The sequence below is a fragment of the Rhizopus microsporus genome, assembly GCF_002708625.1.
Source record: "Rhizopus microsporus ATCC 52813 unplaced genomic scaffold scaffold_1, whole genome shotgun sequence".
Lineage (NCBI taxonomy): Eukaryota > Fungi > Mucoromycota > Mucoromycetes > Mucorales > Rhizopodaceae > Rhizopus > Rhizopus microsporus.
In genome coordinates this window covers 1565856-1586693 of record NW_019671916.1, presented here as the reverse complement: position 1 = coordinate 1586693, position 20838 = coordinate 1565856, and the positions used below count along the sequence as shown (strand labels likewise).

Sequence of the window (20838 nt, the reverse complement as noted above, 5' to 3'; positions counted from 1 at the left end):
ATATCTTTTAGTCTGGTTAATTCTAGTCTTTATTTTTTTTAATTGATACTTCGTATTCAACAAATCGGCCCATTTGGGCCGACTATAAAATAATATTTTGATCAGATAAAAAATCATTTACTGCTGCTATCCATTCCAACACGTATTATTAGATATGTATTCTGCCTATAGATGAGTTTTTATAAAGAAGTGAGCACTTTTGCCTCATAGCCATATCGTTTTGAAATTGGTCGGTTTTTCAAAAAAATCAATCGGCCCATTTGGGCTGACCCTTTGATGAATAAAGTGATATAGCAACTCGAAGCTTTGTTATTGAAAAAAAATAAAAATATTGTAGACATAGTTATGAAGAATTATTTTTAATAAATCTGGCGAAGCCAGGCAGTCTTCAAGTGTTGATTATGACAGTCGAAGCACAAGGGGATTGTGGGGTCACAACTACAAAATTTTTCAACCCGTTTGCCATTAGTGCCGCTTTCTTTGCATTTACGGCATACCAATCTCTTTCTTTTGTTGCCTGCATTACTCATGGAGACGTATGAATGGTTAGAATCACTTCTAAGCATTCAGTTGCTGCCTTGGGCCACTTCATTGTATCTTGACTTCAATTCCTTACAATGTTCAAGCAAGTTGAAGGCCAAATTATCCTTAAAGGACGAGTGGCCCCTTGAGGCACTTTCCTCAGAGAAGACCCTGAAGGAACTGTATGCGTTCGCTTCACAAAGGCTCAATAAGAAACCAAAGAAGCGCATTTCCCATCTCTCGGTTGAGATAATGTCGTGATAAGAGGTCAGATTATCACGTAAATTATTTGCAGCATCCACAGAACCTCTAGATCTGTTTAATACTATAAAAAATAATTTAAAAAACTCAACGAAATAAAAATACAGGTCTTAAGCTTTGTAGTAATCACACGCGTCGTGTAAACTGAGAAGGTCTGTCCAATAAAAAAAATGTAGTTTATATCGGCCCATTTGGGCCGACTAAATCTTTACTTGTTAATAAAAATACAGTATGCTGAAGTCCTGAATTAATTGGCTGATCCTTCTGGTATGTCGTGTTTGATCATGTCTAATACTAATCTTTATGTATGAAATTACATTTGACTTAATTGTTTTATATTGCCAAAAAAAAAAACAGGTCAATACTTTTAGGGCTCTTTTATTCGATAATATAAGCTCCCGTTAAAAGGGTATTTGTAGTCAATGATTTGAAAGTCTACTACGTAACTAGTATCTACATGCTTGATGAATTTATCTGTGGCTGATTATGATTCTACTCTCTTAATAACACTATGTTGTCTATAGGGTTATCGTTGGGGGTCTAAATAGTAGATTTATTCTTTGACGTGCTAATGCTATTGTTGATTACAACATTAATTAGTACACCGGTCACTTTTGGAAAACCTAATTTCTTTTTGCTATGAGTTCTTCCTCTCACTTTTAATAAAGGGTAAAACAGAGACTCGTCACTTCTTTGCTTTGATTCTATACATTACACCAGTGCTAACAACAACAACTATAAAATTACAACCAATACTTCAGCTGGTGGTGACGCTGTTTTACTTGGATGCTCTTTAAAGAAGTGAACAAATCGAGGAACTACTAAAAAGATATTTCTTGAGCATACCCATTTTCTTATTTCTTCCTTCGCCCACGCTGGAAATGACACTATGGACATTTATTAATCACTTCAAATGCTTTGTAATTTTTCTTTTTATGATTTGAACAAGTACGAAAAAATAACGATAAGTTTTGAATGATGGCTACTGTATTTATAATTGAATAAACGATCCCTTCAGCTCAGCTCAGTTTCCTTGACGTGTGTGTAATGGTATGTGTCTGAATGTAACTTCATTTAGCAATCAAAAGGAACAATAAATGGAGTTTGGAAACAGAAAAAACTCATTGGTCAGTCAATCCTTTAGTTCGTTGTACGCATAAATGACTGAGTTTACATTTTTAGTTAGAGAAAAATGATGTAAATCTTACAAAAATGACATATTTTTATAAAATGAAAAGAACCTATGTGGAGCGAATAGGAAACAATGATCGAGATTATGCTTTTACAAATCGACGCCTCCCCTATGCACCATTTGGTGTACATAACATCTTATGCAGTTACACAGTCCCGCATTTCTGAGCTTAAATAAAAGTTTATAAGTGCTTTCACTTTTTATTTCTTTTTTCTTTTACTTTACATATAAATATAAAATGACAAAAAAGCAATTTGTAGGCGCAATTGATCAAGGTACTACATCTACACGATTTGTTATATTTGATGAAAATGGAAAAATGTTGACTTACCATCAAATGGAATTTGAGCAGCATTATTTACATCCAGGGTAAAGATAAGAATTATATACAGCCTTCCTTTATACTAAATATATCAACAAGATGGGTGGAACATGATCCTTATGATATCCTGGCCTCTGTTGATACTTGTATAGAACATGCTATAAGAAAGCTTTCCATATTGGGTTATGATGCGTCCTCAATTTCTTGTGTTGGTATTACAAATCAACGGGAGACCACAGTGGCCTGGGACAGTGAGACAGGGCAGCCCCTATGTCCTGCTATCGTTTGGAGCGATGGTAGAACAGCAAAAACTGTACAAGAACTAGCCTCACAGAAGCATTTACCAAAAGAAAGGCAGGGAGTGGATGCACTCAGAGGGATCTGTGGTTTGCCAATTACCACGTATTTTTCTGCTGTGAAATTAAAATGGATGCTTGATCATGTGCCTGAAGTGAAGCAAGCGCATGATCAAAACAGATTACAGTTTGGAACAATTGATACCTGGCTTATATACGTAAGTTTCATCTTGAGATATATCAAAAAATTAATCATGCATTGTAGAACTTAACTGGTGGCGTAGAAAATAACGGTGCTCTAGTCACTGATGTGACAAATGCAAGTAGAACCATGTTGATGGATATTAACACGCTTCAATGGAGCAATGAAGCAATCAAGTATAGTTGCATATTTATTTACATGCACACATTAATGCTGTATTCTCTCTTGATAGCTTCTTTGGATTTAAAGGAATCAAATTAGCAAAAATTGTTCCTTCTTCAAGTATTTATGGCAAGATACACAGTGGTTCATTAAAGGGTGTTCCAATTGCTGGATGCTTAGGGGATCAACAAAGTGCACTGGTGGGACAAAAGTGTTTCCATGTTGGTGATGCTAAAAACACCTATGGCACGGGTTGTTTCATGCTCTTCAATACTGGAGAATCTCCTGTTTTATCAAGAAATGGCTTATTGACCACAGTAGCTTATCAATTTGGCAACGACAAACCTAGTTATGCGCTTGAAGGGTCTGTTGCTGTAGCCGGATCATCTATACAATGGCTACGTGACAGTCTAGGCATCATTGATGAAAGTAAAGAGATTAGTTCATTAGCTGAAAAGGTAGAGGATACAGCAGGGGTTTACTTTGTTACCGCTTTCACTGGGCTGTTTGCACCTTACTGGCGAGATGATGCTCGTGGTACAATCTGTGGCTTGACACAATTTACAAAACGAGAGCACATTGCACGTGCAACTTTGGAGGCTGTCTGCTACCAGTCGCGAGCGATTCTGGAGGCTATGAACAAGGATTCAAAAACGCCTCTGCGATCGCTTAAAGTGGATGGTGGTGTATCAAATTCAGATATATGTATGCAAATTCAAGCGGACATATTGAATATTGAAGTCGATCGACCACAGATGAGGGAGACTACTGCTTTGGGTGCTGCAATAGCAGCAGGTATTGCTACTGGTGTCTGGAAGAACATAGATGAAGTACACAAGGTAAATACTGAAGGAAGAACTGTGTTCAAACCAAGGATCTCTGAGAAACAAAGAAACAAAATGTATACTGGATGGAAAGAGGCAGTGACGCGATCCCTTGGCTGGGCTAATGTAGTCAGTGGTATACTTGATGAAGAGGTGTAATAGCTATTTAATATCAATAAAGAAAGAGTCGTTTTCGATCGATTGTAGAACAGTCACAAGGAAGATGAGAAATACAAAGCGTCATTCATGCGCTTTTCCTTTTTTTTTTTTTTGGTTTTTTGGTTTTTCTTTAAAGAGCAATATGAATTATGAAAAAATAATAAAGTGGCTAAATGACCACGAAGAACAACTCCCTATTACTGCAACGTGTGGTTATGTGAAAAATATGATGATAGCATCCTTTAAAGATCTTACAAGTGCAGACGTCCCATCTGTATTGCAAAGTATATTAAGCAATCCTCGGATTCTACTGACCTATTACCGAGAGAATGATGCGTTGGCTATTGCAACTCTTGTTTCTGGAGCGGCTACAGCCATCCATTATTTGTCGGCTGAAATATTCAAGGATTACAGTCAAGTGGGTAAGTGAATAAAGAATAAAAGACAACGTGTTGTTCACACACCAAGCAGATCGAGCCTGGTCTATTTTGCCTATTCTTTATGCATGGCATTTTACGATCCATGACTATTTGACAAAGGAAGTTTTCAACCCCAGACTTGTAATTGCAAGCATTCTCATCTCTATATGGGGTAGTCGCTTAACCTTTAATTTTGCGAGGTAAGACAATAACGACAATGCCTATATACACGTACTTACATAACAACAGAAAGGGTGGTTATTATCGCGATGGACAGGATTATCGATACTTGTACATTAAAGAAAAAATTGGTGGTGTTTTGATGGCCATACTTAATCTTACTGCTATCGCGCCCTTCCAAGATATTTTGTTGTTGCTCATCTCTAGTCCCTTATACATTGTCTCCAAGGTTTCAAACAAGTCTGTGGCTTTATCAACATTTGACTGGATTATTGTCTCTTTGCATCTTAGCTTTTTGCTTATAGAAGCAGTAGCCGATGAGCAGCAATATGCATTCCAGACAGCAAAGCATGCATTATTGGAATACTTGCAACCTTCTCAGCTAAAGGACGATTATAAGCATGGATTCTTATGGCACTCTGGGTTATTTCAATACAGTCGTCACCCTAATTTCTTTGCGGAAATGTCAATGTGGTGGGTTATTTATTTGTTTTCTGTATCTGCCATACAAGAGGCCACTGGGATACTTCATGTCGGAAGTTTCTTTAATTGGACAGTCATTGGTCCCATTCTATTAACACTCTTATTTCAAGGAAGCACTTCACTTACAGAGGTATGATGATCCTTTAATTATTGGCATAATGTTAACTATCGATTTAAAATAGAGAATATCAGCTAGTAAATACACAGATTACAAGATATATCAAAAGTGTGTCAACAGGTTTATTCCTTGGTTTCCTTCTGATGAGCAGCATTTGAAGCAAGACTAAGGGGACAGGATCGATAAATAAAGTTTACTCTGCATATTCATCGTCAGTATCACTATTAACGTCTGTTATTGTTTCATCTTCGTCTTCTTCTGATGGTTCTCCTCTTGCTTTTAAACTAAAAAGGTAATCGTTGAATTAAGCAGTAAATATGAAAAGCAATATTTCTTACATTGACACAATGTCGTCTACGATATGTTCATCTTGTAAAACTTTTTCATTTGCTTTATTTTTTACTTGTTTTGCCTCATCTTGGACAGCTTGATTATGTCTTTTGATCTTTAATTGGTTTTTATTTTCTACAGTGCGATCATCTTGTGTAGCTTTATCATGTCTTTTGCTTTCTGGTGTCTTCACTTGCTTTTCATCTATCGCGTGACCACGTCTTTTGCTTTCTGTTTGCTGATCTCTGTCTCTCCTTTTCTCAGCTACTTTGATATTTTCTTTCTCGCCAACCTTCTCTTTCTTATTCTTTTCTATATTATTTTTTGTATCCACTTTAGCTTTCTTTCTTTTAGGTTCTGGTTCTGGTTCATCTTCAAGGCTTATGTAGTTTCCTGATAGCTGCACTGTGCTTTATAGTATTTAATTTTCCTTTTCTTTTTCAATAATCGCACTTACTTTTTTCCTTTAATAACAAAGGTCACAGTTTCCCCTTCTAAACGAGTAAAGTTTAACAATTGTTGATCTCTCTAACAAAATAAGAATACGTGTTTAAAGGATAAAAAGTGTCTCTTACTGTGCAAGGTATTAAACTGCATAAAAGAATCTTTTGTTTCTTAGTCTCTACATATAACGAAGTGCGTTCAAGGCTCTTGAAAGATCTTAGAGAAGCCTTTTACATAAGTGGTTAAAGGTTATTTCTATATTCTTATAAACTAATTACCATCGTCAGTTGAAAGGATCCACCTGATTTTATAGTGATTCTACTTCGGGGGCGCACTGTGATCCCTAAACGATATATTTAGTAATGAGAACGAATACATAGTTTGAGTTATACCATATATTCCTTGGATCTTCATGATCTAATTGATGGATCCCTTTATGAAACAAAAGCTTGACTCTACAGTGGAGAATAAAAGTTTTTTTTTTTTCTTTTTTGGAATAAACATGAAAGAAGCTCATTCGGTTCTTGAATTTACCTTTTTTTCTGCTTTTTATTTTGTCCATATTGCTATGAAAAGGGATGCTACGGCTCCTACGGATCGACATTCTCTTAAACGTCCCTTAACGACAGAAACTGAATCTTCCAATAAGGAAAAGATATTTTCATTGTCAAAAAAGAAGAGTGAGCGGCAACAGATAGTCACAAAACTCGAGACATATTCATGCCCGATATGTGAAGTTGACCTGACGGATATCAAGTCGAGCTATCTACGTCAAAAACATGTAGAGGAATGTATGGATAATCCATATGATGAAAGCATAGACGCATTAGACTGTTTTTTCTGTGGAAAGGTTTTATCGCACATGAATATGGCAAGAAGACAGATTCATATCAATCATTGTTTAGACAACGTTGAAGAGGAATTAAAGAAAAAGAAAAATGGTCAATTATCTTTACTAGAGACACTGACTATTTGCCCTGTCTGTCATGAGTCTGCTCCATTTGATCGTCGTTGCTTGAAACAGAAAATTGTTCATATCAAACAGTGTCGCTGTTTATTCAATTTATCGATGCCCCAGTTGATCCAAAGGCTTAGATGGACAGGTTGGGGACATACACCCATTGTTAATAATAACAATAATAATACCTCAAATGACATCCAAGTGGCTGACAATAATAGCTACAACAAAAATAGAGTGACACATGAGCTTCGTGCTGTAGACTGCTCAACATTTGATGATGACGATAACTTTGCGAATAATATAATTGTTAGTAGAATGAACCAATCCCTATGGAAACCACAAACGTCAGATAAATCAGACGACGATATTCAAATGGCACTGGCATTATCTCGTTCACTACATACATCACAAAAACGTAAAGTCGTCAAGGACCTGAATGCTTCCAATATTTGGTCTGTAGAAGAATCCAAGCAAAAGGCCTATGAAAAACTTGACTTGATCTTATTTCCTGATGATCAATCAGAATTAATCCAACAAGAGCGTGAAAGGTCTATTGGATCTATGGGATTATCAAGCATAAAGACAATAGAAAAGAATGTACGAAATATATCATACTGGAAGCTTCCAAGTATCGGCGATCAAGATAATAATTCTATTTTCGTATCAAATTTTATTCACCAGATACGCATTAAGAAATAAACATTTTTTCTCTCTTTCTCCCTTATTTATTATGTCAACCGTAGATTATTCAAACAACTGGCGCAGAAAAAGATTGGCCAATTACAATAATGAGCCATCAAAGGCCGATGTTTCTTCTAATTGGAGATCTAATAGAGATAACCCTGTCATACCTGATGCAGTGCCAAATCGTACTAACCGAAAGAACAATAATAATGGGAAAAAACAAGACATGAAGCCTTCTCATGAACAATTTGACTGGAGTGATCCTGAGGAAATACATCCAAACGGAGGCCATACAAAAGTAAGCACAGTAAACGATTGGAATGAGTTTTCGAAGATGAGTGCGCAACAGTCCACATCAGACAACGATCAATGGAATGACGATTGGACTCAGAGACCAACACCTGAAAAAACAGTAAAAAAGACATGGGAAACAGAAATCACTTGGGACCTAGACATAAATATAATGAAGAATACATTCTCAAACGAGGCTTGTGAGTGCGGAAACATTGTTTTTTTTTTTTTAGTAGCTGTTATTCATCATTCTTCCTCATAGATAACCAACCCCGCAAGCATGAGGAGCCAGAATATGTTCACCAAGATGATAGAAATAAATTTGACAGACGACAAATGTTTAATCCATACATAAGCCCAAAGGAAATAGAGGATGGTCTGAACAATGGCACATTATATCAAGGTGAGATGAGGTTATCAAGGAATAGACAAGACGCCTATGTAAAATGCGATGATCTGGATTCAGATATATACATTGGTGGATCCAGAGACCGAAATAGAGCACTTCAGGGTGACTTAGTGGCCGTTCGTATGCTGGATGTAGATACCATTTGGGAGCTGAGAAAAATACGTGAGACTGAAAGAGCTGAAAAGCGAAAGCTGCATAATAATAGTACAGATGTCGCACAAGATACGGAAGATCAGCCTGATTCAGACATGACAACCCAGAGTGAAGATGAAGAAGAACATAAGCCCAAGTATGCTGGAGAAGTAGTTGCGATCCTATATAGACCAGAACATACAACATATTCTGGGTAAATTATTGTGCCCCCTTTTTTAGGTTTGGTATTGATGCTCATTATCAATAGAACAATTGTGCTCACCAAACATAAGGAAAGTAACGAAAATAACAACGGAAATGAAGAAAACAACGTACAATGCGAAGAACAAAAGGAACTACCTCGTGTTGTTTGGTTTAAGCCGACAGACAAGAGAGTACCACTCATTGCTCTCTTTGGGCGTGAAATTCCAAGTGATATTCGTGAAAATGAGGAGTACTACAAGAGTCACTTATTTGCTGTAAGCTCGCTTTTAAACGTCTTTTAAAACAATATCTTAACCATATTAGGCTGAAATTCGACGGTGGCAAATTACAGATACTAATCCAGCAGGAAGAATCGTAAAGGAGATTGGTCCGATAGGTTATCTCGCTGCTGAAAAAGCAGCTGTTTTAGCAGACAACAGTATCATTGACGCGGATTTTTCTCCTGTTGCGCTTCATAGCCTACCAGAACTTCCCTGGAGCATACCTATGGTTGAATATAAAAATCGTCTTGACCTTAGACGAGAACGTGTATTCACGATTGATCCATCAACTGCAAAAGATCTTGATGATGCATTACACATCAAGCCCATGAAGGACGGCAATTACGAGGTTGGCGTCCATATTGCGGATGTCACTTACTTTTTAAGACAAGGGACACCTTTAGATAGTGAAGCAGAGTGTCGTGGAACAAGCACATACCTAGCAGATAAGGTCATTCCTATGCTTCCTAGTGTACTATGTGAGGAACTCTGTAGCCTGAACCCTGGTGTAGAAAGGCAAGTTATTATTATATGTATCAACTTGTTTTCTATCCATGAACCGTTAACATACTTTTCTCAGGCTCGCATTTTCAGTTTTATGGATTATGGATAAAACAGGCAAGATAAAAAGGAAATGGTTTGGAAGGACGATCATAAGGTAATTAGACTTGCCACTGTTTCTGTATGATAACATCCTATTATTAGATCTTGTGCCAGACTAGCGTATGAACATGCTCAAACAGTCATTGAAGGTGGCAGGCTTCCTGACAGTGTTTTACTATATGGTGATCATACGACGGAGGGCATCGAATTTGATATACGTACGCTATATGAGATATCTGTACATATGCGTCAAAGAAGAAAAGACGGTGGATCGCTGTCCTTACATTCAGTCAAACTCAGATTTGAACTAGACCCCAATGGTGATCCTGTTTCTTTCTATCGAGCAGAATCCAAGGAAGCAAATAAACTTGTGGAAGAATTCATGTTATGTGCTAACATATCAGTAGCAAACAAGATCCTGTCTGCTTTTCCTCAAGAAGCATTTCTACGTCGGCATGAATTACCTATCGAAAGACGACTTGTAAGAACAACTGACTATTTGCTGATCCTTGCTAATAACTTGGCCTCATAGGACGCATTTCTTAAGCTCACCGATGCGATCGGCCTAGATTTTGACGGTAGCACGGCTGGCACTCTCCAAGCATCTTTTAATAAGATTGATAATCCCGATGTTAAATCCGTTTTGCTTGTGCTGTGTATTCGTACGATGCAACGAGCGAAATACTTTTGTTCGGGTGCTTTTGGTAAGGAGAAGTATCTTCATTATGCCTTAAACGAGCCTGTCTACACACATTTTACTTCTCCTATTCGTCGGTATGCTGATGTAGTGGTTCATAGAATGCTGAACGCAGCACTCAATCATAAACGTAAATACACGGATATAAAACGTATAGCATCTAACGTGAATGACATAGCATGTGGTTACCAAAAGAAGCTTGTTCAAAAGATTGCCTTCTCCTGCAACGAGAAGAGAACAAGAGCCAAGAGCGCAGAAGATGCCGATGCAAAACTTCATTTGGCCAATTATCTATACAAGTACGAATATGAGCATGGTCCAATCTATAAAAAGGCAGTGGTGATTATGACAGGAAAGAGCATGTTTGAAGTTTATGTTGAAGAATACGGGCTTGAGGCAAAGATATACATGCAAAGTCTGCCTGTGCATAAATTCAGTTTTGACAAGAGTACGTTGCAACTGGTTATATTTTGGAAAAAGGATACTCCAGTGACGATGCATAGCGAAGAAAAGGCTTATGCACAAGTAAAAATACGACAAGATGATCACAGTAGCGATGAAGACGAAGGGGAAGACGATGTAGAAGACGATATGGAGAAACTGTTACAAGATAATCTGGAAAACTTGAAGATTTCAACACAAAAAAAGGGGATCAAGAGTACATCCGATTTGATCCCACCCGAGATGATTGATGCTTCAGCATGCACGCAAACCATACAGATGTTCTCTTTGATTGATGTTCGTATCCAAGTGAATATAGATGCATCACCTCCCTTTATTAATGTTTATCCAGTAAATCCATTTGCTGAGAAATAAAAATAGTCCTGCTTAAAGAGAGCATGTGCTTATAAAGTTATCAATTTGTGGATGAAGAAAGATACTGAGCAAAACATAATTGACTTTAGTGTATTTAACTCGCTATAAATTAGTATTTATAAAGAGAGGTCAATAAACAGAAGAAGACAGTTCAATAGTGTGATCTAGATATCTCTCTTTCTATACAGCTATCAAACTCTCTCTTTTTCCTTTCGGTAGCCATAGAAACGTAACATGTAGAAAAAAGTAAAAGAGAACAAAAAAGAAAGCATTGACACTACCCGTCTTTTTGTGAGTCATCATCAACATATTTAAAAAGGGAGAACTACCAAATTAAGAATAAAAATATATGACAAACATAATGGGAAAAATTCATAAAACAGAAAGGCTGCTGTCGGAGTAGTCAAATATACAATGACAAATACACTATACCACTCTCCTCTTCTTCTACGCCCTTCCTTCTCGCTTGACTCTTTCCTTGGAACAGTTGCATTTACACTATGACAACCATCGAATAATTAATTCAACATTGACTTGTGTACGTTCAAATTTTGTCAATCCACAGAGTCACATGGCAGAAGCTTCTCATAGGCCGATTTTCTCCCCCACATTTTCATGTGAAAGTGTAGAGTATAAATTTTCCTTCCCTATTTTTTTTTTTTTTTTCTTCCTTAACAACTAAAGAAAAAATATGCCAAAGGATATTCGCTTTGATGGACGAGTTGCTATCGTCACTGGTGCCGGTGGAGGTTAGTTTGAGCTACGAACAAGTATATATGTGTGTTGTTTACCTTGTTTTATTTAGGCATCGGTAAGGCTTACGCCCTGTTCTTTGCCAGCCGTGGTGCTAGTGTCGTCGTCAATGACCTCGGTGCCTCTCACACAGGCGACGGTTCAAACACGAGAGCCGCTGATGTTGTTGTTGAAGAAATCTTGAAGAATGGCGGTAAAGCAGTTGCTAATTACAACTCTGTCGAAGATGGTGCCAAAATTGTCGAAACTGCTATGAAGGCCTTTGGACGCGTTGATATTATCATTAATAATGCAGGCATTCTCCGTGATAAATCATTTGCAAGAATTACAGATGCTGACTGGGATATTATCCAAGCTGTTCACGTAAAGGGCTCTTATGCAGTTACTAAAGCTGCTTGGCCAATCATGAAGAAGCAAAAGTACGGTCGTATTATCATGACTGCCTCTGCTGCTGGTCTCTACGGTAACTTTGGTCAGGCCAACTATAGTGCTGGTACGTGTATATGCTTGTGTGTCTACTATTTGCATCGTTTTTTTCTAATCTTATTCTTTATAGCTAAACTTGCTCTTGCAAGCTTCAGTAACTCTTTGGCTAAGGAAGGTGCCAAGGATAACATCCACTGCAACACCATCGCCCCAATGGCCGCTTCTAGAATGTATGTGTTCCCAAAACAAACAAAAAGAAAATCCCGTTTTTGACTTTTTCACGACATAGGACTGAGACTGTCATGCCCCCAGAAATTCTCGCAGCCCTCAAGCCTGAATATGTTACCCCTGTTGTTGGCTATCTTTGTCATGAAGAAACCGAAGAAACCGGTGGCATCTTTGAAGTTGGCGGCGGCTTCGTCTCCAAGTTAAGATGGGAACGTTCTCCTGGCGCTGTCTTCAAGGCTGATGAGTCCTTTGACCCCTCTGCTGTTGCAGCCAAGTGGAACGAGATCACTGATTTTGAAAAGAACAACGAATACCCTACCTCCGTCATGGACACAGACTTTATGGCTCTGCTCGAGCGTGCCAAACAAGCTCCTCCTAACCCTAAAGGTGAACCCTTAAGATTTGATGGCCAAGTTGCTATTGTCACTGGTGCCGGTGGTGGCCTCGGTAAGGCTTATGCCTTGCTCTTTGCCAAGCTTGGTGCTTCCGTCGTCGTCAACGACCTCGGAGGTTCTACTCATGGTCAAGGCTCAGACAGCCGTGCTGCTGATCTTGTCGTTGAAGAAATCCGTAAGGCTGGTGGCAAAGCCGTTGCCAACTATGATTCTGTTGAAGAAGGTGAAAAGGTCGTCGAAACCGCTCTCAAGGCCTTTGGTCGCATTGATATCATCGTCAACAATGCCGGTATTCTTCGCGACAAGTCCTTTGCGCGTATGACGGATGAAGATTGGGATCTTGTCCACAGAGTTCACTTGAGAGGTACATACAAGGTCATCAAGGCTGCATGGCCTTACTTTGTCAAGCAGAAATACGGTCGCATCATCAATACTGCTTCTGCTGTCGGCTTATACGGTAACTTTGGTCAGACCAACTACAGCGCTGCCAAACTTGGTATCGTCGGTCTCACTCGCACATTGGCCCTTGAAGGACAAAAGAAGAACATTATCTGTAACGTTATTGCTCCTAATGCTGGTACTCGTATGACAGCTACCGTCATGCCTCCTGAAATGGTTGAAGCATTCAAGCCTGAGTATGTTGCTCCCCTTGTTGCTTACCTTGGCCACAGCAGCAACGAAGAAACAGGTAACATCTTTGAAGTTGGTAGCGGCTGGATCGCTCAAGTTCGTTGGCAGCGCTCTGGTGGTGTTGGCTTCCCTGCCAACCGTCCATTGGCTCCTGAACAAGTTGCTCAAGAATGGTCACGTATCTGTAACTTTGATGATGGACGTGCCACTAACCCCAACAGCACGCAAGAATCCTTCCAAGGCTTCATGGAAAACTTTAGTAATGTTGCTGACGAAGAGCCTAAGAATGAAGGTCTTCAGGTTCCAGACTTTGATGAGGTTTTAGAATTTTCTTATGGTGAAAAGGAAGTCATCTTATATGCCTTGGGTGTTGGTTGCAAGCGCACAGATCTTCAGTATGTCTATGAAAACCATGCCGACTTCTCTGTTTTGCCTACCTTTGGCGTCATTCCCTCCTTTAGTGCTATGAACTCGGTGCCTTTTGGAGACTTCCTTCCCAACTTTAACCCCATGATGCTCTTACACGGAGAACAATTCTTGGAAGTCAAGAAGCCCATTCCTACTAGCGGTACACTCAAGTCTAAGGCTCGTCTTGTCGAAGTGTTGGACAAGGGTAAGGGTGCATCCGTTGTGATTGGTGTTACTACAGTTGATGAATCTGGAGAAATTGTTTTCGAGAATGAATTTACCTTGTTCATCCGTGGCAGTGGTGGATTTGGTGGAAAGCAAAAGGGTGAAGACAGAGGTGCTGCTACGGCACCTAATAAGGTTCCTAACCGTAAGCCTGATGCCGTTGTCACTGAAAAGACAAATGAAGACCAAGCCGCACTTTATCGTTTAAGTGGTGACTATAATCCTTTACATATTGATCCTGAAATGTCATCCATTGGTGGTTTTGACGTTCCTATTCTCCATGGTCTTTGTTCATTTGGTGTCTCTGGTAAACACGTTTTGAAGACATTCGGTAAGAACAACCCCGAATCTTTCAAGAATATCAAGGCTCGTTTTGCCAAACACGTATTCCCCGGCGAGACGCTCGAGACATCGATGTGGAAGGAAGGTAATAAGGTCATTTTCCAAACACGAGTTGTTGAACGTGATGTCATTGCTATCACCAACGCTGCTGTTGAACTTCATCCTACTGGACGCGAAAGCAAGTTGTAAATTTCATCTATTCATCCTTCTCTTTTTTTTCTTAATTATGTGTAATTAAAATTTTGAAAAATAAACCTTTATTTTGTTTAAATGATCAACTGTCAAAACTTCTTTGCTTTTGTCCAATCGGAAAATATTCACAACATTACGTTTTTAGTATAAGGAAGAAAATTCAGCCGTTTGATCGTTGGACCCTATTCGGCTAAAGAAAAAAAAGGCTACCTCCAATAACATCTTTTTTCTTTCTGTTTATTATTATTTAAAATGACTCAAACATTAACATCTAAAGCCTTCATTTTTGACCTTGATGGAACTATTATTGATACTACTCCTCAAGTAGTCAAATTTTGGACAGAACTTGCTATTCAGAATGGCTTGGACCCTGAACAGGTAACCAAGAGCATTGATTAATAATCAATCATTCTACTTACACACGTCGATAGATTCTTGCTACTTCACATGGAAGACGAACAATTGAAACCTTGGAACGTTGGATGCCTCATTTAGCTACAAATGAATATGTCATTGAGCTTGAGACTAAACTGGCACAACAAAAGGAAGGCGTATCTATCCTTCCTGGTGTTTTGAATCTTTTTGAGGCGATTTCCCCAGATGATTGGACAATTAATACTGCGAGTACACACATGATGGCAACCGCTCGATTATTACAATTTGAGATAAAAGCACCTAAAGAAATGGCTACAGGGGATAAAGTAAATATTTTTCTTTTCTTTTGTCGTAGCACTCACATTGTTGTTCCTTTTTTTCATCTATAGTTAACCTTTGGTAAACCTCATCCAGAAGGGTATTTATTAGCTGCAAAGTTAATCAATAGAGATCCAAAGGACTGTTTGGTATTTGAAGACGCCCCAGCGGGTGTTAAGGCTGCTATTGCTGCTGGAATGCAGTGTGTAGCATGTACGACTACTCATACTGTCGAGCAATTGAAAGATGCTGGTGCAACGATTATTGTTGATTATCTGAGTAATGTTCGTATTGAAAAGCAATCAGATGGCACATACCACACTATTATAAATAATGCCCTTGCCTGAATAAAGAAAGAAATGTAGAACCATAAACAGCTTCTTTTTCTCTATACATATTTATTCATTTTTTATAATTGACCTTGCCAGGCACACAATCGACCATCCTCTCCTCCTGTTAGTATGCTCTGTGTCGAGTGATTCCAAAAGAGTGAGCGGACAATGTCTGAGTGCCCATAATTGCCTGCATTAAGCTGTTGACAGTGCTGCAGCTGTCCCAGATTAACATGGAAAAAGTCAACAATGCCCTCGATGCTTCCAGTTATTAAATAGAATCGCCTAGAGATAGGATCATAACTGCAATCGATAGCATAGTCAACCTTGGTTAATCCGATATTTCGAATGTCTCCGTAATCACATATTAAGTCACCTTCAAGCGTATGTAGTGAAAATGTTTCAATGTGTGTCATACAGTACAGATATTCTGCTTCAGGTCCAAAGTACCCAGTTTTGCTTACAGAAGATCCAGAATTGACTACAGAGACCAATGCTTCTTCTTCGTCGAAATCTGTAACGTCATAGTTATTGATCAATCCATCTGTTGAACAAGATAAAAATTGAGCGGGTAAAGTTGGATGTGATCTGATCTAATAGATGCAATTAAGAGAGAGGACAAACACTATGTTTACTACCATTACCTCTGTGATATCATCATTATGTGATTCAGTAAAGGTGTGCAATAAAGAAGTGTGTCGAGTATCAAAAAATGCTAAATCAACTGAATGATCGTCAAATGAGAGCTCAGTGCCTGCAATGGCCATAGTGTCATTGCAATTAATATCAAATGCAGTCAAAGGCTTTTTATCTATGTGGATATATCTCTTAGTTTTAATAAACATCTTGTTTCCTCCTCCTCTTACATTTGAAACATTGCACTGGTCCACTGCTAGTACGCAAATCCCAACGTTTGAGAGTGGAATCCTCGCTTACAGTAAAAAGATACTGATCACTCTTTAACTTCATTTGAGATATTTTGCAATCATGGGATCGTATTGTATGAGCTAATTGTAAAGTAGCAAGGTCATAGAGTCGAATAAAATTATCAGAAGCAGACGTGATTGCATATTGACTGTTTGCTGTGACATCAAACACGTATCCATCATTGTATCCAAGTTCAATATTTTTGATTAATTGAAAAGGTGGAAGAATGTTTGTACATGTTTGAACGTCAATAGTAGACATTTTTTTTTAAATAAAAAAGAAAAAAGTTTTTCTTTTTTTTTTTTTTTACTTTATATAAATATGCTTAGACCCAAGACATGTTTGTTGATTCAACATAATATTTTGAAACTAAAGCACAGTCGCATCATCACTACAATAGCAGCAAATTGTAACAATGCTTCTTCCACCCAAGCGTCGCCCTCTTCAACAGAACAAACAACATACAAAGGAACTAAATTTAAACCCATCACACAAGCTACATTATCAGATTTACCTAAACTGTACAAAGAGTTGTCTAAAGCAAAACTAGCTGGTTTAGTAGCATTAACAACAATGGCGGGTTATGCTATGGCCCCTGGCGCAATAGACGTATCAGCTTTACTTTGTACAACAGTTGGAACAGGTCTTTGCATTTCCTCTGCAAATGCCATCAATCAATGGATCGAGATTCCTTATGATGCACAAATGCTGAGAACAAGAAACCGAGTCTTGGGTAGACGCTCCCTAAGTCCCCTACACGCTTTCAATTTTGGTGTACTCTCGGGCACAGCGGGTGTCACAATACTTGCGACCATGGTGAATCCGTTGACAGCCATACTGGGTGCAAGTAATATCTTTCTATACACCATGATCTATACACCTATGAAACGCGCTTCAATTGCCAATACATGGGCTGGCGCTGTCGTAGGAGCCATTCCACCCATGATGGGGTGGACAGCTGTCACGAACAGTCTTGATATCGGTGCCTGGGTGCTTGGCGCAATTCTTTATGCGTGGCAATTTCCCCACTTTAATTCCCTGGCCTGGAATCTTCGAGCAGATTATTCAAAAGCAGGCTACCGTATGATGGCAGTGACAGATCCCAAACTAAATGCACGTGTTTCCCTAAGGTATTCATTAGCCATGTTTCCATTGTGCTGGAGTATGCCTTGCTTAGGTATGACCTCTTGGTTTTTTGCAGCTGATTCAACTATTGTAAATGCAGCATTATTATACGGTGCCTTTAAGTTTTGGCGTAAAAGGTACGTATATTGTTCAAAAACATAAGCAGCTCCTTACTCATTTGGATTTATATAAAGTGATGAAAAGAATGCAAGACACCTCTTTTTTGGCAGTACAGTTCATTTACCTATATTACTGGCTTTAATGATGGGACATAAAATGTATAATACTAATAATGATAATACTATAGAATTACATGAAGCGCAAGATGAAGAATAAAAATGCGTTTATTTATACTATTTACATGGAAGCATGTATTTACACAAGAATTATCTCGATAACATTTCTATTAGAGTGTCTTCTCCAACGATGCTGATGAGTTCCTCAATAGCCTTATATTTCTTTTGCTCTGCATCTTCTTTTATAGATAATTGCTCAGCCTATATTTTTATTAACTACATGACTAATTTATACCATTATCTATCCAACTAACCTCAGCTGCTGCATCTAGCAGCATTTGTATACCATCTGATTGAGCTGTACCATATTGAATAGATGTTTGGTTACAATTCTGAAAGAAACAGTTAAAAAAGAGGAAAGCACTTTGATAACCTTTATACATACATTCAAACTATATTCATTCCCTTTGTTAATATAAAACGCGCTATTGGAAGAATAACGGCGAAATCTAGTAGATGCGTTAGATATTGAATATATTAGAGGAAAAATACCTTCGAGAATATCTAATAAATTCATCTTCGATCGTTTTAGCTGGTACACTATATACTGTTCCTCCATATCGCATCACTTCGTCTGCTGTTTCAAACATTACTATTTCGTCATTAAGCTCTACAGCAGCTGAAGATCTTCTATGCTTTGAAGGCTACAAAGAAAGAATTACTATTAGAATGCACTATAGCTAATGTCTCACGATTTTACTTGTAAATGTTCATGATGCTGTGGACACATCCAATCCTTTCCAGATACGAGGTTGAATGGAGGACTCAAACAACTCGTATGCCACAACAACGAACAATAGTTGCATTGAAAGAGTTCTCTTTTTGTTTCTGGTGGTCCCTTTCGACAACGATAACAAATCTCTGGTTGTGAATCAGTAGACATAAAAAAGAACAAAGAAAAAAAAATAAAATTGTAAACAATTCGGCAATATACATCAGTTTATTAGGCAGACAGCATCCAATACATAGGGATATCATAGTATCTATAGAGCATTCACTAACACTTACTTGGTATATTCTATTATTTGCTCTCTTGTTTAAACAAATCTAAAAACAAAGACCATTAAAGATGCACTTTACACCTTTCAAAAGAACTACAAGTGACAATGGTTCTATACTTTATGATTGCTTTTTGCTTAAAAAATACGTATTTATTAAGCGCCTTTATATTTGTATTTTGTTCTCTCAAGTTCTTTTAATTCATTCTGTACTTGTTTCATTGTGGCGTATACAATGTGATATATGAACAAAATAAATAAGGGCAGGCACCAAAATATGGTTTCAATCCTACTACCCTTATATAGTAAGCACATATATGGCCCTATTGCTCCTAGAATACAAGATGCTACGCCCATAGATAAAGTATGATTCAAGTTGATTGATAACAGGTCAATTATTCCAAATAAATTAATATTGCATTTGACAAGTAGTGTAAGAAATGCAATAACAATTGACAGAATACTGCTTGTGGCTGACATCCGTAGAATTCCAGTAGAGCCAAAGGTGCCTGTACCTGGAAGCTTTATGGGCCCATCTGATTGAAATAGTAATACGCCAATATACCTAACAGTATTAAACCATGTAAGCAAGTATATCATTCAAATGCATATGTAATACATTAAACAAACGAAACAACTAATAACAAGTAGCCCTTTCTGCAACCTAATCATTCAATATTCTTTCTTGTCTCTCTTTCTTTGTTCAAGTTACCAAAATATTCAAGTTTGCTTTGTCATTTTGATTACGAAGATCTTCAATGAGAGTTTCTTGTTCTTTTTCAACATTAGAAAAAAGGAGCTCTTTATCAATGAGATACTAATTCCCATTTACCTACTTCATCCAAATATTCCACTTCATTCTCTAAATGAGCTTTTTCCCTTCTACGAATGTGCGTACCCTCCATTGAAATTACAATTCTTTTATAAAAGTGTAAGACTATAGCTGCTCCGCTTGTAAAGAAAAAATGTTTAAGGCAAAAAAATTACATATTCCTGCAAAGAAATAAATCAAGTGAATATATTATGCAAGCATCATAGACTCAAAGCTCTTTATTTGCCAGAAAAATGACATATACATGTAGGCGCAGTAAACACATGTTATGAAGTACTTCCTAAAATTAACTGACAAACAATTACCTTTGATACTTGAATTTTTCTGTAAAAAATGATTAAGCTATTACAAATAAAGAGGATTAATAAGAATACCAATGTTATCATCGTGTTCTTACTTTTGCGAGAAGTCTAAAACGTCATGTAAGTAAAGAAAGCGTCTTTTTGAGGACAAAAAAGAACGATCACGTGGAAATCACACGAATATCACGTGAAAAGCACGTAATATTTTGTTAGAATATATTACTCTTAAGCTTTAGCGTTTCACAAGCGAGCCCGGCTAGCTCAATCGGTAGAGCGTGAGACTCTTAATCTCAAGGTTGGGGGTTCGACCCCCCCGTCGGGCTATTCTTTTGCCGTCTTTCAGAAGGTAATAATTTTGCCGTTGTGACGATGATGACGATGAAGATGCGGTGTCACCTACCACTTTTAAAGTCAGTCACTAGTGACATTGTGTCATGAATGACTGACTTCAAATTATCTTTTTGAACAGTGAAGCACAATTTCCTTTTTTGGAATTTCAATTCGTCCAAATGCTTCCTCTTCAACTCCAAGGTCATTGACCTTGATAGTGTAGCACAGTTTTCAAAAAAAAAAAAAAAACTTTAAATATCAAAACTTTAAATATCAAAACTATAATTATCAAAACTCCAATTACTTTTTATCAAGTGTAAAAGAGCAATGCTTTTGCAAAAAGCTCAAATCATTCAATAAATCACCTACGATTTGAATCACAACCTTTTCCTTTTTATTTTTATCTTTTTTT

At 37.8% G+C, this 20838-nt stretch overlaps 11 protein-coding genes and 1 non-coding gene across 12 annotated transcripts; 8 read left to right on the top strand and 4 right to left on the bottom strand.

The window, feature by feature from the left end:
• Window positions 1–2213: 2213 nt before the first annotated feature.
• Window positions 2214–3940, top strand: RHIMIDRAFT_243607 (glycerol kinase; the record flags this gene model as incomplete). The annotated part of the gene is made up of 4 exons (XM_023609962.1): window positions 2214–2344; window positions 2397–2811; window positions 2859–2971; window positions 3028–3940. 4 exons carry the CDS (start codon window positions 2214–2216, stop codon window positions 3938–3940), a joined length of 1572 nt encoding a protein of 523 aa, XP_023471260.1.
• Window positions 3941–4082: 142 nt separating this feature from the next.
• Window positions 4083–5309, top strand: RHIMIDRAFT_232977 (DUF1295-domain-containing protein; the record flags this gene model as incomplete). Its single annotated transcript, XM_023607859.1, has 4 exons — window positions 4083–4362; window positions 4412–4559; window positions 4609–5152; window positions 5205–5309. The coding sequence occupies 4 exons, from the start codon at window positions 4083–4085 to the stop codon at window positions 5307–5309; spliced, it is 1077 nt and encodes a 358-aa protein (XP_023471259.1).
• A 24-nt stretch (window positions 5310–5333) lies between these two features.
• Window positions 5334–6328, bottom strand: RHIMIDRAFT_232976 (uncharacterized protein; the record flags this gene model as incomplete). The annotated part of the gene is made up of 6 exons (XM_023607858.1): window positions 5334–5424; window positions 5479–5880; window positions 5928–5998; window positions 6046–6141; window positions 6193–6257; window positions 6307–6328. 6 exons carry the CDS (start codon window positions 6326–6328, stop codon window positions 5334–5336), a joined length of 747 nt encoding a protein of 248 aa, XP_023471258.1.
• Window positions 6329–6482: 154 nt separating this feature from the next.
• RHIMIDRAFT_232975 (uncharacterized protein) lies at window positions 6483–7574 on the top strand (the record flags this gene model as incomplete). The annotated part of the gene is made up of 1 exon (XM_023607857.1): window positions 6483–7574. One exon carries the CDS (start codon window positions 6483–6485, stop codon window positions 7572–7574), a length of 1092 nt encoding a protein of 363 aa, XP_023471257.1.
• A 31-nt stretch (window positions 7575–7605) lies between these two features.
• RHIMIDRAFT_232974 (RNB-domain-containing protein) lies at window positions 7606–10992 on the top strand (the record flags this gene model as incomplete). Its single annotated transcript, XM_023607856.1, has 7 exons — window positions 7606–8050; window positions 8113–8605; window positions 8660–8870; window positions 8920–9409; window positions 9471–9534; window positions 9582–9960; window positions 10012–10992. 7 exons carry the CDS (start codon window positions 7606–7608, stop codon window positions 10990–10992), a joined length of 3063 nt encoding a protein of 1020 aa, XP_023471256.1.
• A 673-nt stretch (window positions 10993–11665) lies between these two features.
• RHIMIDRAFT_210456 (NAD(P)-binding protein) lies at window positions 11666–14683 on the top strand. The gene is made up of 4 exons (XM_023607173.1): window positions 11666–11741; window positions 11798–12238; window positions 12302–12401; window positions 12461–14683. The coding sequence occupies exons 1-4, from the start codon at window positions 11684–11686 to the stop codon at window positions 14586–14588; spliced, it is 2727 nt and encodes a 908-aa protein (XP_023471255.1). The 5' UTR covers window positions 11666–11683; the 3' UTR covers window positions 14589–14683.
• A 130-nt stretch (window positions 14684–14813) lies between these two features.
• RHIMIDRAFT_8936 (HAD-like protein) lies at window positions 14814–15660 on the top strand. Its single transcript, XM_023615837.1, has 3 exons — window positions 14814–14969; window positions 15023–15292; window positions 15356–15660. The coding sequence occupies exons 1-3, from the start codon at window positions 14844–14846 to the stop codon at window positions 15629–15631; spliced, it is 672 nt and encodes a 223-aa protein (XP_023471254.1). The 5' UTR covers window positions 14814–14843; the 3' UTR covers window positions 15632–15660.
• On the bottom strand, window positions 15525–16804 carry RHIMIDRAFT_296821 (WD40 repeat-like protein; the record flags this gene model as incomplete). The annotated part of the gene is made up of 3 exons (XM_023614262.1): window positions 15525–16209; window positions 16261–16427; window positions 16483–16804. The coding sequence occupies 3 exons, from the start codon at window positions 16802–16804 to the stop codon at window positions 15694–15696; spliced, it is 1005 nt and encodes a 334-aa protein (XP_023471253.1). The 3' UTR covers window positions 15525–15693.
• Window positions 16805–16958: 154 nt separating this feature from the next.
• Window positions 16959–18004, top strand: RHIMIDRAFT_284980 (protoheme IX farnesyltransferase; the record flags this gene model as incomplete). Its single annotated transcript, XM_023613231.1, has 3 exons — window positions 16959–16977; window positions 17052–17805; window positions 17863–18004. 3 exons carry the CDS (start codon window positions 16959–16961, stop codon window positions 18002–18004), a joined length of 915 nt encoding a protein of 304 aa, XP_023471252.1.
• A 50-nt stretch (window positions 18005–18054) lies between these two features.
• Window positions 18055–18847, bottom strand: RHIMIDRAFT_232969 (uncharacterized protein; the record flags this gene model as incomplete). The annotated part of the gene is made up of 5 exons (XM_023607855.1): window positions 18055–18165; window positions 18219–18296; window positions 18350–18413; window positions 18457–18608; window positions 18665–18847. The coding sequence occupies 5 exons, from the start codon at window positions 18845–18847 to the stop codon at window positions 18055–18057; spliced, it is 588 nt and encodes a 195-aa protein (XP_023471251.1).
• A 227-nt stretch (window positions 18848–19074) lies between these two features.
• RHIMIDRAFT_254222 (uncharacterized protein) lies at window positions 19075–20009 on the bottom strand. Its single transcript, XM_023611079.1, has 4 exons — window positions 19795–20009; window positions 19675–19736; window positions 19582–19619; window positions 19075–19527 (listed from the first exon to the last, which is right to left on the bottom strand). The coding sequence occupies exons 1-4, from the start codon at window positions 19865–19867 to the stop codon at window positions 19119–19121; spliced, it is 582 nt and encodes a 193-aa protein (XP_023471250.1). The 5' UTR covers window positions 19868–20009; the 3' UTR covers window positions 19075–19118.
• A 337-nt stretch (window positions 20010–20346) lies between these two features.
• RHIMIDRAFT_t8 lies at window positions 20347–20419 on the top strand. The gene has a single exon. It is a non-coding gene; the product is annotated as a tRNA-Lys (tRNA).
• The last annotated feature ends 419 nt before the right edge of the window (window positions 20420–20838 follow it).

Coding starts and splice junctions, on each gene's coding strand:
- RHIMIDRAFT_254222 (XM_023611079.1), bottom strand. CDS start 19,867: ATGGAGGGTACGCACATTCGTAGAAGGGAAAAAGCTCATTTAGAGAAT. Junction 19,620..19,674: donor AAGCAAACTTGAATATTTTG/GTAACTTGAACA, acceptor ATTAGGTTGCAG/AAAGGGCTACTTGTTATTAG. Junction 19,528..19,581: donor AGTTGTTTCGTTTGTTTAAT/GTATTACATATG, acceptor TAATACTGTTAG/GTATATTGGCGTATTACTAT.
- RHIMIDRAFT_210456 (XM_023607173.1), top strand. CDS start 11,684: ATGCCAAAGGATATTCGCTTTGATGGACGAGTTGCTATCGTCACTGGT. Junction 12,239..12,301: donor TCAGGCCAACTATAGTGCTG/GTACGTGTATAT, acceptor TATTCTTTATAG/CTAAACTTGCTCTTGCAAGC. Junction 12,402..12,460: donor CCAATGGCCGCTTCTAGAAT/GTATGTGTTCCC, acceptor TTCACGACATAG/GACTGAGACTGTCATGCCCC.
- RHIMIDRAFT_8936 (XM_023615837.1), top strand. CDS start 14,844: ATGACTCAAACATTAACATCTAAAGCCTTCATTTTTGACCTTGATGGA. Junction 14,970..15,022: donor ATGGCTTGGACCCTGAACAG/GTAACCAAGAGC, acceptor ACACGTCGATAG/ATTCTTGCTACTTCACATGG. Junction 15,293..15,355: donor AAATGGCTACAGGGGATAAA/GTAAATATTTTT, acceptor TTTCATCTATAG/TTAACCTTTGGTAAACCTCA.